This window comes from Spea bombifrons, chromosome 11 (genome assembly GCF_027358695.1).
Source record: "Spea bombifrons isolate aSpeBom1 chromosome 11, aSpeBom1.2.pri, whole genome shotgun sequence".
Lineage (NCBI taxonomy): Eukaryota > Metazoa > Chordata > Amphibia > Anura > Pelobatidae > Spea > Spea bombifrons.
In genome coordinates, this window is record NC_071097.1 from 33,139,271 (window position 1) to 33,153,746 (window position 14,476).

At 37.4% G+C, this 14,476-nt stretch overlaps 2 protein-coding genes and 1 long non-coding RNA gene across 3 annotated transcripts; 1 reads left to right on the forward strand and 2 right to left on the reverse strand.

Annotated features, from left to right (window-relative positions):
• Nucleotides 1-1,165: 1,165 nt before the first annotated feature.
• Nucleotides 1,166-2,146, forward strand: LOC128468297 (olfactory receptor 1019-like). Its single transcript, XM_053449986.1, has one exon. The coding sequence runs from the start codon at nucleotides 1,166-1,168 to the stop codon at nucleotides 2,144-2,146; it is 981 nt and encodes a 326-aa protein (XP_053305961.1).
• A 6,040-nt stretch (nucleotides 2,147-8,186) lies between these two features.
• LOC128468299 (olfactory receptor 1019-like) lies at nucleotides 8,187-9,170 on the reverse strand. The gene has a single exon (XM_053449987.1). It carries the CDS (start codon nucleotides 9,168-9,170, stop codon nucleotides 8,187-8,189), a length of 984 nt encoding a protein of 327 aa, XP_053305962.1.
• Nucleotides 9,171-12,263: 3,093 nt separating this feature from the next.
• On the reverse strand, nucleotides 12,264-13,821 carry LOC128468425 (uncharacterized). Its single transcript, XR_008345835.1, has 3 exons — nucleotides 13,786-13,821; nucleotides 12,860-13,291; nucleotides 12,264-12,390 (listed from the first exon to the last, which is right to left on the reverse strand). It is a non-coding gene; the product is annotated as an uncharacterized LOC128468425 (long non-coding RNA).
• Between the last annotated feature and the right edge of the window lie 655 nt (nucleotides 13,822-14,476).

Sequence of the window (14,476 nt, forward strand, 5' to 3'; positions counted from 1 at the left end):
CGTAGCAGAAATACAAAAAGTAAAATAAACCCTTAAAGTTACTTACGTGATCCTAGCATTTTTAGGCTGTTAGTAACTATTATGCATACGCTTTGAATTTTTACATAAATCTTCTTTGCTAAGCATAACATATTTGCACATCCTAAATGAATAACTTAATATTATTATTTTAATAATATTATATTAATTGTATTAAAAAATATAAACAAAATGAAAAAAATACAAAACGTATTGTGGTTTGATCACGTCTTATCTTGTATTACAATAAGGAGACCTGACCCCAGCTTTTTTATACACAATTTTAATTTATAAAATATATGAGCAGGGGACATATACCTCACCCATTAACCCTTAATATGAAGCTCAAACCAAAAAGAGGGAGAGGGACTTTTAGCTTTGGTTTTAAGTTTGGCAAATGTTCATGCATTGATGCCACCCAGTAAATTGGGAGTGAGTGGAGACATAATGGATCCCTGTCTATAAAATCCTTAAGACTGTTGAACGGCTTATCCTTTTGCTACAGAGAGCGCCCTACACAATTATATTGAAGTTAGTAAATTTAAATGTTTCATTTAATCTCAACTCAACTACAAACTTGCAGTTTAGGCAAAAAATCCTCCTAAAGGACTTAGATCAACTAAAATTCTGTGTAATTGTTTTGAAGTAATAGTCTTACATTTCGTCAACAGAAGATGCAATGTAACCTCCAACCATGTGGGGCGCTGGTGCATTGGGGTAAACATCTCACTCAAGCAGAAGCAATTTGCAAATCCACTGCCATGATGTGGGAAATTATCAGGATTTTTTTTATCTTTTTTGATAGCCTCTTTCCATGGGCTATAGATGAAGACATGAGGGCATAAGATTGTATCAAAGTGTTTAAAATCATATTTTTTTACAGATTGTACCATTTTGTGTGTCAAGGGTTTAAGCAGGGATTTTCATGAGATGATCCAGGAAATTTGCCTGCATTAGATAATTCATAAATTTAACTGCAACCCTTAAGAAATCCACTCGCAGACACTCGCAGCAACTCATATACCAAAGAAAATGCATTTTACAGTATGCAAGTACACGTAACTTGAATGACATATGGACTTTTTAGTGATAAAAGCTAAAAGTAAAAAAGAAAAAAAACAAATATTTTCGTTTGCAGTCTTAACCAATGAGTGAATCTTTATTTGTTTTCACAGGATTGAGAATACCCAAATATGAAATTTTGTACAATGGGACAGGATTTATTATCGAAGGCTTTACTGATGCACAAGAACTCCAACTACCAATTTTCTTTATTTTCCTACTTATCTATTTCATTATTCTATTTGGGAATGCGGCCATTTTAATTGCCATTTTAGGTGACTCTAATCTTCACACCCCTATGTATATTTTTTTGGTTAAGCTCTCTTTCATTGACATAACCTATGCCTCGAATATCATTCTCAAACTGTTACATATTCTGCTTACTCAACATAAAACCATTTCTTTCTCTGGGTGTATGATCCAGCTGTATTTCTTTATATCTCTGACATGTACTGAATTCCTTCTCCTTGGAGCCATGGCTTATGACCGATACGTGGCAATTTGCCACCCCCTTCATTATTACATTCTGATGACAATTAAAAAATCCTGTGTGTTAAATATCATGGTATGGGTCATTGGCTCGTGTGACACTATGGCACACACCATAGTCATATCTAAGATGTCCTTCTGTGCTTCTCACCATATTGACCATTTTTTCTGTGACGTTACCCCATTGCTGAAGCTCTCTTGTAGTGGCACCTCCAACGTGGAAATGATAACCTATATCAATGGGTCATTACTTATATTTCCGGCATTTTTGCTCACTTTAACCTCATACGTATTGATTATCTCCAACATTCTAAAAATTAAATCGGAAGAGGGTCGGCGTAAAGCTTTCTCCACCTGTACCTCCCACCTGACCTCCGTCACCATGTTCTATGGAACTATTCTGTGTTTGTATATGAGACCAACAACGAGCTATTCTCCGAGCCTGGACAAATATTTTTCTCTGATATATGTCGTCATGATCCCTATACTAAATCCCATTATTTACAGTCTGAAAAACCAGGACATTAAAAATGCCTTAAAGAAACATAAGAACAAGATGTCTTTTAAAAGACAATAATTTAAATGATCTTTAATGAAAGGCAACGGCTCCAAATGACTAATGGATGCAAGAGATAATAACATAATTTGTTTTGACTACTACTTTGTGATAAAGTGTACAAATACCAAATAAATAACCAGTAATTCTTCAGTTGAGCTTTGCAATTTTTCATAAAATGTCTGTCCACTGGTGACCGTTTTTGTTGAATGTGGAGGGACAATAACATTTTATGAGACCACATAGTATTAAGAACACAAAATGAACTAGGGTAATGTAACGAGAATTCAGAGGCATACTCTGGTCTATCGTAACTCACAAAATGTAATGTTTTAGTAACGTTACAAACAACTTGCAGATTAGTGAATCGTGGGTGGGCATGCAGATGAAGACGAGTCTGGTCAAACGAGCCAATCTTTACCTTGACTGACTACTTATGGTCTAGAGCTGATCCACCCTGAGGCTAACATTTTTGCAGGTTTCTATTTCTTCTGACCATGAACCACAACAGGACATGGGGTGGACAGGTAGAAAAATGGTCGATAACAAAATGTTTAAGTCTAGAAACATGGAAATCATTAGGAGGTTTCATGGTACAAAAATCAAGAATATCCATATTGATAACATAAACTGTTGATTTTCAAGAGCATTCTGTTGGGATGTAAAGAGGTCCCAATTTGGCAAAGGGTTGTTGAGATTAGCCAGATTAGCCAGAACACCAAAAAAGATTTAGGGAGGACCCTTCTGAAATGTCTCCACATCCTTTGCAGATGGTGTATATGAATCTGGTTATTTGACATGGGTTGATATGCAGAGGAAAAGTTAAGATCCACGCTAAGTGTTTACAAAGTGTCCTTCAAAACTAAGAGACATATTGTAAGGCTGCGGCAAACAATTTACCTAAGGAAGATCTTGCCTGTCTGAGAAACAGAGGAGATGCTGAAAAGTGCAATAACATAAAACTGGTTTGGTAAAGCAGTCAACAACAAACCCTTTATTGCCCTGGGAATGTCAACAATAAAGTCCATGGCCATATAACCCCAAGGGTAGGAGGGAGCGAGTGGATAATGCAGCATTGGTTCAGTTGGTTCTTGACCTTTTCATTGCAGCCACAAATGGCACAAGCCTTAACAAAAGGTGCAATGTCCTTATGGATGATAGACCACCAAAAGGTTAGAGGGAAGTAGTGATTCCTAAAAAATGTTGGAACCCACAAAGGTCGTGTGGTAGGGGCCTAAAACCTTATTGGCATCCATCCGTAGTCCAAAAAATATATAAAGCAGGAAGGAAATGCTTGGTCTTTAAAACATGCAATTTTCTACCGTGGTATATGAAACATTTTCCCTAAAAAACTGAAATACTGCCTTGACGTGGAGATCATCCAAAAGATCACAGATTGATTAGCATGGCATCCAAATAAAGATTACAAATTCTATCATGAAAAATATCACTAATAAAATCTTGGACTTAAGCAAGAGCTCTGCAAGGTCCGAATGGCAATACTATATATGCGCAGTTCCCACGTGTGGAGTTAAAGATTGTTTTCAATTCATCACTCCCACCAAGTATATGTGCTTTAAAAAATAACAGGCCCTATTTTTTAAGTGGTAATAGGTGAATGTTTTAATCATAATTTGATTGAGACCAACTAGCCCAATCCCTCATGCAGCCACTTCCCTAGAAGAACAGGGCTCCAGGTAGCCTGCCATGAGGAGTTCTCAAGTATGCTTATAGTCCAGTACATGATAATACTTTATGCAAGATGGCGCCCACCAAGCCTGTACTGGCCATAAGGCACATAGAACAAACAGGACCTTGTCTGGCATTGGCACCCACAGAAAGCTTAATAGGGTTTTCTGAAGTAAAATCAGTTTATTACAATATTATAAGCAAGGTCAGGCTTTAAAACAATTATTAAAAGGTGGGGGTTTATTATTCTAACATTCAATGAATATAGAAATAGGTAAAACGTGAAAGTAAACTTCTTGAATGAATGACTGCAAAGGGTCAGAAATGTGTTACCAAAGAGACATGGCGGACGGCACTGAGACAGGGGAGGGTTTGTAATATTAAACCCAAGGCGCAGGTCCAGCCAGGGGCCAAATTCTTAAATTCAGCAACCCAAGAGGCAATTTCTCGTAACCCTCACCTGCACTAAGATGAAGTACTGGGCAACCAGGCTCCCTGGCATGCCATTTCTCCATGGGCTGGTTGGTGAGATTGGTGTTCTCCCTTCTGCACTGCCCATATACGCAATGGAACACCGTGTCTAGCCGGCACAGTCTCCATGGTGAGCTTACTCCACTTAGCATTGAGGATGGTGGCCGCAGAGATAATTCAGGGGGCGGCTGCTGGGGTGCTACCCATGGTCAGGCCTTCACCAACCACCAGGTGAAGCACCATGGTACTTGGCTAGTCTAGTTTGAAAATATCTGTCTAAACCTCTACCAATCCTGCCGGTAGATTAGGCAACTGATAAAACCTGCCGGCAGTACCAACGCTTCAAAACGGCCCTCTTTGATGTGCTGCTGCTTAATGGGCCGGTTATAGGAAGATCTCTAATCATGGCTGGCAGAGACTCCATAGACTCTATATACATAGTATATTTATTTACAATATATATATATATATATATATATATATATACAGCTATAGATGCTTTTTACAAAGTGACATTTAATTCACTATAACCCAAACTGACCATTCCCTGAATCTCAACTCTGTCCCTCTTTAGGTTATTTGCAAGATAACTGTAATCCTTTTTTTTTTTAAAGAAACATTTAGCGATTAATAAGTTTATTCTATCGTACCGAAATACAGAGACATTTAATTAGCTGTTTTCTTAGTTTAGTTGTCTGGATGCTTTAGGGAATCCAAACAAAAAAATGTTGAGATGCTTCCCATGACTGCAATTAGTACAACACTTGTACAAAATAAAATGTAAAAACAATGACGCAATTTAAAGTAACTGTTTGGAGCCTCGATTAATGATCTTAAACCTCCACAGATGGTTTAATTGTCCTTTGTTAATTCAATATTGTTTAATTGGCTTTGTCCTTTGTTAATTCAAACTTTCTATGTTTTCCTTTGTGGCTATGTAATGCTAGCTGAGAAATTACACAAGATTTCGTGTTCGCGTTCAAAGTTATTGGATATTAATATGAATTCAAAGCCAACAAAAATTTGAAATAAAGTTTTCTTTATTACCAAGTGCCAGAAACTTTTAAAATATGTCAAATTGTTATCTTAAATCATAATATCACAAGACAATATTTTTCAGACCATTTATATTAACACATGATACACAGACGCAGATTAAAATGTGTGGAACTTGTGTAAATAGCTTATTGAGGCAATTTATCCAACTGGCCACTGGTCTTAAAGGTGGTTTATATTTCTAATCCTCATAAATAACAAGTATAAAAAATAAACTTAACCCCTTAAGGCCAAGGGAGGTCCCTAAACTCATTGAAAACAATGCATTTTGAGCCCGTACATGTACGGGCTTTGTCATTAAGGGGTTAAAATAATCAAGGATTGTTTAAAATATATCTTTAGCCTGCCAAAATGCCACATTTATTGTGAATACATTTTTGTAGTTCCTTTTATTAATCATAAGTACGTCCCTTTGAATGAAAGATTGCAGACCCCTGGAGTAAATGAGGTATAGCTGGATTTAAAAGAGAAATTAGCCATGCCCACTTTATTATAGAAGAAAATGTTGGGGTCTCAAGAGGTGTCAAACTTTATATTCATTATATGATAAGCATGGTTGGCCCGTCTATGTATATGATGTAGGATTGTTTGCTGGTGGTGGTAAGAAAGGTGAAATTTAGTTTTCAATCCGATGCCATCAGGTATGGTTTACTTTTAACATACTTTTTTAGGTGTGAGAATGTTCCTGTTGGTAAAATGCAGTCACAAGAGTCACATGACCCAAAATGACATCATTATAGATAAAATAAACATGTGAAAAGGAAAAAAAACGTTAAAACAAAAGTTTATAAAATCAATAATAAATCTAAAATCAATATGCACATATATATATATATCAATATAAATAGTATGCATGATTCACCCTATTTAGCAAACATCGGGGATCAAAAGGTATCTGTGTGCCATCTTGTGGTCAGAAGGATATACTACAAGTGGCAAAATAAAGTGCAAAAATATTTATTATATATATAAAAAAATAGTTCAGATGGCAAAATACCATTTATATTGCCAAAAACTTAATAGAATGGACGTATTTTGTTAAGACTACCTCGTGACATCAAATAAACAATGTATAAAACATATATATTCTATAGCTAAGCACGAGCAAAATGAATGTAAGTGGGACAAATCTCTCATGGTTACATAGGATATCAGACATAAGCTTAGATACAAAGACTGGTTAACAGATTCTGAATTTCGTTATGTAACCTCCATTAAGAGGTCTTTCCATGTTCTTTCAATCTTCAATGGGCTCCATGCAAGTTTACAGAGCCTGCTAAATTCAATGGAGTGTACAATACATGTTCCTAACACTGGGGGGCGATGGTGCACAATACTTTTTTTTTTACCTACTTTTACATCAGGGCATTTTTACCTATTGTTTTGGATGGTTCCTTTCCTTGGACTGAAAATATATCAGAGGTTCATGAATCATCGCTAGATGGGCCCTTAAGAGGTATTGGACTACCATCAACACCAGCGGCACCACTCACTGCACCTTTGGCCAAACCCTACAGGAAGAAGGGAGTTGTTGTTGTTAAACGCCTTCTCTACCATCCTGCAAGGGACTACCTACCTACCTACCTTTACCTGAAGCTTCCATCATTCAAAACCTAATGTGAGATCTCCATGAGGATATGCCTGTTTATTCCTGAACTCATCTCCTTTTCACACATACTGCCATCTTACTATTCTGAACATCAGCAGTAAAATATGTGAATGTTGACTTTAACACTTTTAATTTTGTTGTACTCCTGAGGTATATCCTGTGAACGCCCCCTAATTAGTAGACTTGGGCACCAGGGGGCTCTTCGTCTTCGTGCTCGTCTTCGGCAAAAAGAAAATCTTCGTATTCCGCGAATATTCGCCCGTTCCTGTCTTCTCTTTGAGCGAATTTTCGTGGACATTCTTTGTGTTCGTTTTTTCCGGTTGAGGGGTTAATACGGGGTTAACGCGTACCACAGCAGCTCTGGTGCCAGGAGTTTAAATGTCCGTATGAGCAACTCTATTGGTCGCCAGCAGGGGACCTCCTACTGGCGACCAATGAGCTCACTACCATATATAGCTAATATATTCTCGGGCAGAATATTCTGCTACTCAATGTATAACCAACAGAGGGCAGCATTCTGTCCGATGATATATTAGCCATATGTGTATTAAACTATTACACGAAAGGATTATGGGAATATCTTTTATTTGAATAAATGCAAATGAGTACACTAGCATATATGGCTAAGGTGCAGCAGTCTGGGTTTGCAATTTTAGGTGAGCACAAGGTGTTAGCACTACCTCATCTGGATCATTGACCACAGAGGGATTCTTGATCCTCCTGACAACTCTGCATTACGTTATCCTACACCTAGTCAGCTTCTCCTGCAAGAAGAGTGGAGTTGACCCTATATGATGTAAATGTACGTTTTTAAAGTCACCTCCCAGATTTAACTATGCATTTTGCTGGGTCAGAAATCCATACAATCCCTGGTTTAGCGAAAAGAAAACATCTCAATTGACTTTCATGGGAAACCACAGATTACGCATTATGAGGAAGCAGTGCGTCTGCCGCTTATATCATAGTATAAACAAAAAGAATCTTCAAAATATTAATTAAGATAATTTCCATTGTTTATTTCTTTGAAGTCAAAGAGCAACACATAAGACCTTTCACTTACAACACAGTAGTAACATTAACATGTTTCACTATATCAATGCAGATATTAGATGTAAATGTTGACGGGCTACACGTTTAAACATGTTTAATACATATATCATTCACGGGATATACACCATGTGATGAAGGTAAAAATTGTTTACCGGTCCCAATTTGTCTTCCTTTATAAATAATAATTCAGTTCCTAAAGTAGTTGGTAAACTTTCCAATATGTTTGTGGAATGCTTCTTTGACATCTTTATTCCTTAAACTGTATATAATTGGATTTAGCATGGGAATAACATTTACATAAAGAACAGAAAGTATCTTTCCTTCATCTAATGAGTAGGAAGATGTTGGCTTCATATAAACGCCAACAACCAACACGTAGAAAAGAATGACGACAGTGAGGTGAGATCCGCACGTAGAGAAGGCCTTGTGTCGACCCTCAGTGGAACGGATTTTGATGATGGCTGATATAATGTAGACATAGGACATCACAGTAAGAAGAAAGCAGCTAAACATAAGAACGACGCCTTCGGCAAACATGGCGAACTCAATGGGAGAGGTGTCATCGCACGCTAGCTTCAATAAAGGAGTCACGTCGCAATAGAAATGGTTGATAAGGTTAGATGCACAAAACGTCAGGGCAGAGGACAATGTTGTCACAGGAGCTGCTGCTAAAAACCCAACTTTCCAAGCCGCCACAGCCAAAGCAACGCAGGGCTTTCTTCTCATTGCCTTAGGATACAAAAACGGGTTACAGATGGCCATGTACCGGTCATACGCCATGGTGGTCAGAAGCAGATATTCCACGCTGGCAAACGAGTTGAAAAAGTAAAGCTGAGCCATGCACTTCTTAAAAGTGATTTTGTTGTTCCCTGTTACGAAGATGTGCAAAAGAAGTGGTGTGGTGACGGTACTGTAGGAAATGTCTAAGAACGCCATGTTGCAGAGGAAAAAGTACATGGGCTTTTGCAAGCGGCGGTCTCGACAGATAAGGGTTAGGACCGCAAAGTTGCCGAATAAAGTGAGAAGATATATTAGTAGAAACATCAGAAAGAGTGGCGCTTGGAGTCCTTGAAAATCGGAAAACCCCAAAATCACAAAATCGATGGCATCACTTCGATTTTGAGTTGAAATGGACGGGTCTGTGTCCCTAAAATATGATGGCGGGTTCATTGTAATCTAAGAAAAAAAGGTATTACTCCCATGTTGTAGAGAAAGAAAAATAATTACCTGATCCGTCTAATCTCTCTCTCTCTTGAAATATTGGTATTATCAATATTAACCCCTTAAGGACAATGGGCGGTCCCTAAACCCATTGAAAACAATGCATTTTGAGCCCGTACATGTACGGGCTTTGTCATTAAGGGGTTAATATGTGCTGTATGTATTTGTCCAAACTCGTTCCATAGGTAACATCAAAGCTTAAAGTGAGTAAGCAAGATGTTATTTTTTTCTAGTCCACCTTATGGTCAATAAAGTTATTTCGGAAACAGCAACGATCCTGGAACCAAAAAAAATGGAAAGAAACATATTTTTTTTGTTTCAAAATGTGTCCTTAGTTTCAGTAGCCATGAATATTTTCTACCATCACTTGTATTTTTAATCACTACAAAAAATATATATAGTTTTTTTTTTTGCAATATACGGATTTTGAGGAAGTTCTTTTAAATTCAAAATGTCAAAACCTCACCTATAAACGATGTCTCATGTATGTTAGTATTACCCATTCATTGAACTTACTCTGGATTCGTAGTAGTTGTTTTTACTATTATTGAGTAACAAGTATATTGATAACTCTAAACTCATATTTTACATTAAAAAATATGAATAGAAAATACTTATCATCCATACGTCCGCCGGTCTTCTAGACTTAAATGGACTATTTTATATTAGTCAATAAAGTGATCTAATTAAAGAAATAAAATATTTTTGCTTGAAAAAAACTGCGGTTAATGTTTTTGGTCATGATAATGTATGAATAATGTATGAATAATATTAATAATAATTATATGCTTTAGGAAGAAGGACTTACAGCACAGCATCGGCGATCATTTTCTTTAATCTGTGTTTTCAGAAATACCTGACATTTTATAATGGATCACAAAGCCAATTACCCAGAGAACAAACTGCCGCACCAATGCTTGATAGTCTTAGTAGTAAATTAAATGATGCACAAAGGCACTGAAGTCCTAATTATATGAAATATGCATTGATTTGATAGTTGGACGTGTGCTGTTTATTTTTAAATAGTATTATAAGATATAGTGGTGGTAGATGTGTTTTTTTCCCGGATAAAATATATTAAAGAGTAAAAACAAGTCCAGGAGCAAGAATAACTTATTTAAAAAAAACAAACTATTTATTCAAGCTGGTAATAAAACCTAGTAAAAATATAAAATAGTACACAACGCGTTTCGCCTAACAGCAGGCTTCCTCAGGGTGTGAAGCAGAGCTCCTGGATTCATTTTCCTTTTATACATTAATAAGTATAAATAATGTATAAAAGGAAAATGAATCCAGGAGCTCTATTTCACACCCTGAGGAAGCCTGCTGTTGGGCGAAACGCGTTGTGTGAATTAAAAGTACGCCATATATATCAGATATAGCCTTTCAACCCCGTACAATATGTCTCCCTACCTTCTCTGCTGACCCCTTCTGCTTCCGTGTCTCGAATCTTCTTGTTCTTCATCTTCTTGTTCTCCTTTTTTCTTTCTCCCTTCTTCTCTCTTCCTTGTTAACCTCCCAACAAACTATGTAGTTATTATTAGAGTTTCTGGGTGTGGGGAAAAAGTTGAGCGTCCCCATCCAGTGCATCTATCCAGGGTCGTAACTAGAAAACACCAGGCCCTGGTACAAAAAAATTCCCCCGGGCCCCTCAACTTCAACAGCTAGTCTGTGCCTTCCTGCCCCCCTTCCAACATACAACATATTGAAACACACTTACACAAATATCACACACTTACTCATACTCACTAACACACACTCCATCTCACACACAATTACACATGCATTCTCTTTCACACACACACACAAGTACACATGTATGCTCACACACACACGCAAGTGCACACACATGCTGTAGGGTCTTGGCTGGGGTGCGCTGGAGACCAATGGCAGGGTGGGTAGGCAAAAAGGGTTCAGGCAAATGGAGTTAATGTACTTTTCGAGGATCTAGGGATAGTCCCAGTAGTAAGATCCTTATTAATTTTGTATATCATAATGCAGAATGGGAGTAATTTTTTATGGCCCCACTTAAAATGTCTATATGTTTATATGACCCCAATTCACATTAACAACTCCAACAATTGGTAGTTATATTTGGTATACATTTCCAGGAGCTAATATTGTTTGGTTAGTATGTGCCTGCTATCTTAGAATTAGGGAGTTTCAGGTGAGGGCATACAATCTCACATTTTTTTCACCCTTAAGAGATAGAGCAATGGGATATGACCTCATATGAGGACAATCAGTTGTAAGATATCTACACCACTGCCTTTCATACATCACCCTCACTACAATAACATCATCTTCACCAACACTGTCTCTCAATGACCCCCCCATCTTCCAAGCAGATAGCAGTACCCTCTATATGCTTGGCAGTGTGTGCGTTCCTTGTTTTCGTGTGTATTTCAGGTCCTAACTAGACTTCTAGATTAAGCGCTTTTCCCAAATGTGCCTCGTTACAAAACCAGAACTTTTGTCACAGACTAGATTCCTATGCCTCTCGCTCATTCAGCAAGTGCCTTTATATCATCGGAATTTAAGATAAATGATGAACAGAGAAAAGAAGATAAAAATTGGTGGAAAAGTAAATTTCTGATTTTCATGATACTACTAATACGTTATTTCTCCTTTTTTTGGCTTCAAGAGTGCTCAGATTTTTATTTTTGGCTGATGTAAAATGAAGGTTATTGCACAGAGCACATCTTGGTAAAGCACATAAGGGTCTTCGGTGAGCAGACTAGAAATACAGAAATTGAAGGAAATTGATTCTTTCTTCACTACTGTCCAGAGAAATCATCTGTCTGAAGCAAAATGAAGCTCAGCTTTCAGAAACTGTAGTGGTGGTAAAGCATTTAAGGCACTTTGCACATCGACATTTACACGTATTGGAGGTAGAATTGAAATTGTATCCGGTAGATTCTAAGAACACTCTGTCCTTTGTACAATAAGTGGGAGAGATTCACATAAAATCACAAACACAAGAACAATGTACAGAAATCCTTAGTTGCACAACTCATTAGATAACCACCCAGGTTATAAAGGTATAAACATTTTATTTTATTTGTTTAGGTGTGTAATACGTTAAAAAGGTTGTATCTAAAGAATAGACTGAAGGTCATCCCAGTCTTCAGTCGTGGTATAAACAGCACAGTTGTCTGATGCAGTGGATCTGAATAAATAAAGATATATCATAATTACTGATTTATAATTGTAGGGACATTTTAATTCAAAAAGAGATATACCTAGAACTTTGTTAGAACGTGGGAATCAGAACCTTTTTATGAGTCCAGCACCTTTGTTGGTCTTGCACATCAGGAAGGCAGAGAAAGAGAAATGAAGCTGGGATTCAGATACAAGCAGCTTTATACATTTCAACATGGTCATAAATACAGATAGTTTAGCCAAATTACTTATGGATTCATAACAGTCAAGAATGTGTATATACCCTTCATGAAATATAGCTTGGAATCTGTCACATGGCAGGCATCAGTTTCTACAGTGAAAAGACGACTTTTAACCCCTTAATGACAAAGGCCGTACATGTACGGGCTCAAAATGCATTGTTTTCAATGGGTTTAGGGACCGCCCATTGTCCTTAAGGGGTTAAAACATTCCAGAAAAACATACCCCCAACTCACCACAGTTTTTTTGGCATCAGTAGTAATTTCCGTCTTCATCCTTCCAAAGTGACCCGTATTCTGCAAACTTGATCATTCCATTTTCAATAACGATAATGGAACGGTCACTCGGGACAAAGAAATTGAATGTTATCAATTCATCCTTAGATCCACGTTTGGCTATGATTGTTATATATAAATCCCCTTGTGCAGCAATCTTGATATATTTCCTGGAAGGGCACCGCAGAAACTGAACCCTGAGATCTGGTTTTAAAAGCACCGACACGGAAACTCCCATATCTAGGTGTGATTCCACCCGGTGCTTCACGCTAACACCACCGTTTATCGTTGCATCTACCGCTATTTCTTGGATATGCAGCTTTCTTGATTCAAAGAAGACATAGAGCTCATCCTTACAAGCATTAGCAACATGAGTATTTTCATTCCCCATTTCTAAAATGACAAGAACAGGGTAAATGTTGAATGGAGATTGTAAACACTCTAAAAAAAAATCTAATAATTACAAATTACGGGATGCACTGAAATGAAAATTCTGGACCCAAACTGAAACAGAAAATGACTCCTTTAAAACTTTTTTTTTACTTTTATTAAAATTAACACATCAAATTTAGATTAAAAAAATATATAATTTATTATTTCAAAACATTAAGCCAAGTAATAAACTCAAACAGCAGTCTATAGGCTTAAACATGTCACACCGACACTCAAACACACGAGACAGACTCTGCCTCACCGACACCCAAACACACACACCAGGACCGGCTCTGCCTCACCGACACCCAAACACACACACCAGGACAGGCTCTGCCACACCGACACCCAAACACACACACAACAGGACAGGCTCTGCCGATAACGCCATTTTCAGCTGATATTTTTCGGCCACCGATATTTTGGTGCATCCCTAAAAACAATAGTATAAATACCTGTATGTGGAGTAAAACCTTTGGTCTGCAAGCTGCTTTTTTCTATCACTTTGTAACCAAAACTGAAAGTTACTGAACAAACATTTAGTAACTTCCCTGTTAAAGCAAGAAAAAAAACCAAATAAAATCAAATGAACTCTGGAATTTTGGCCCTTTAACAATTTCTTCCTGTCATAAAAATGAAAAAGTAAAATGTGTGTATATATGTGTCTATACTCAGCCCTCCAACAGGGGTAGCCAGCCTTGGGTACGGTGACCCAGATTTAAATGCTACCCGTATGCATAATGGGGTCTATTCACTAAACTGCGCACCTTGAACAAATTTCAACACGGCTTTTTTGTCTGCATAAGAGTCCATTTCATCCTAAACCCAGTTGGACAGGAATAAGTGCCGTATTTGCTCGATTATAAGACGACCCCCCTCCAAATCTGAATATTAATTTAGTAAAAAAAGAAAAAGCCTAAATATAAGACAACCCTATAGGAAAAAAGTTTTACCAGTAACAATGAATTCTTGTAAACTATTTTTTCATATTTAATAAAAGCTATGATTGAGAAAACTTTTTTTTTGTTTTTATTTCCTTTTATTCCCCCCCCCAGTTATGCACATCTGCCCCCAGGCTTGCCACTCTGCCCCCCAGAAATGCCTTATACCCTCCTATATGCCACTCTGCCTCCCTGATATGCCTTT

What these genes read in the sequence shown, in the direction of transcription:
- LOC128468297 (XM_053449986.1), top strand. Translation starts at nt 1,166, where the DNA reads ATGAGTGAATCTTTATTTGTTTTCACAGGATTGAGAATACCCAAATAT.
- LOC128468299 (XM_053449987.1), bottom strand. Translation starts at nt 9,170, where the DNA reads ATGAACCCGCCATCATATTTTAGGGACACAGACCCGTCCATTTCAACT.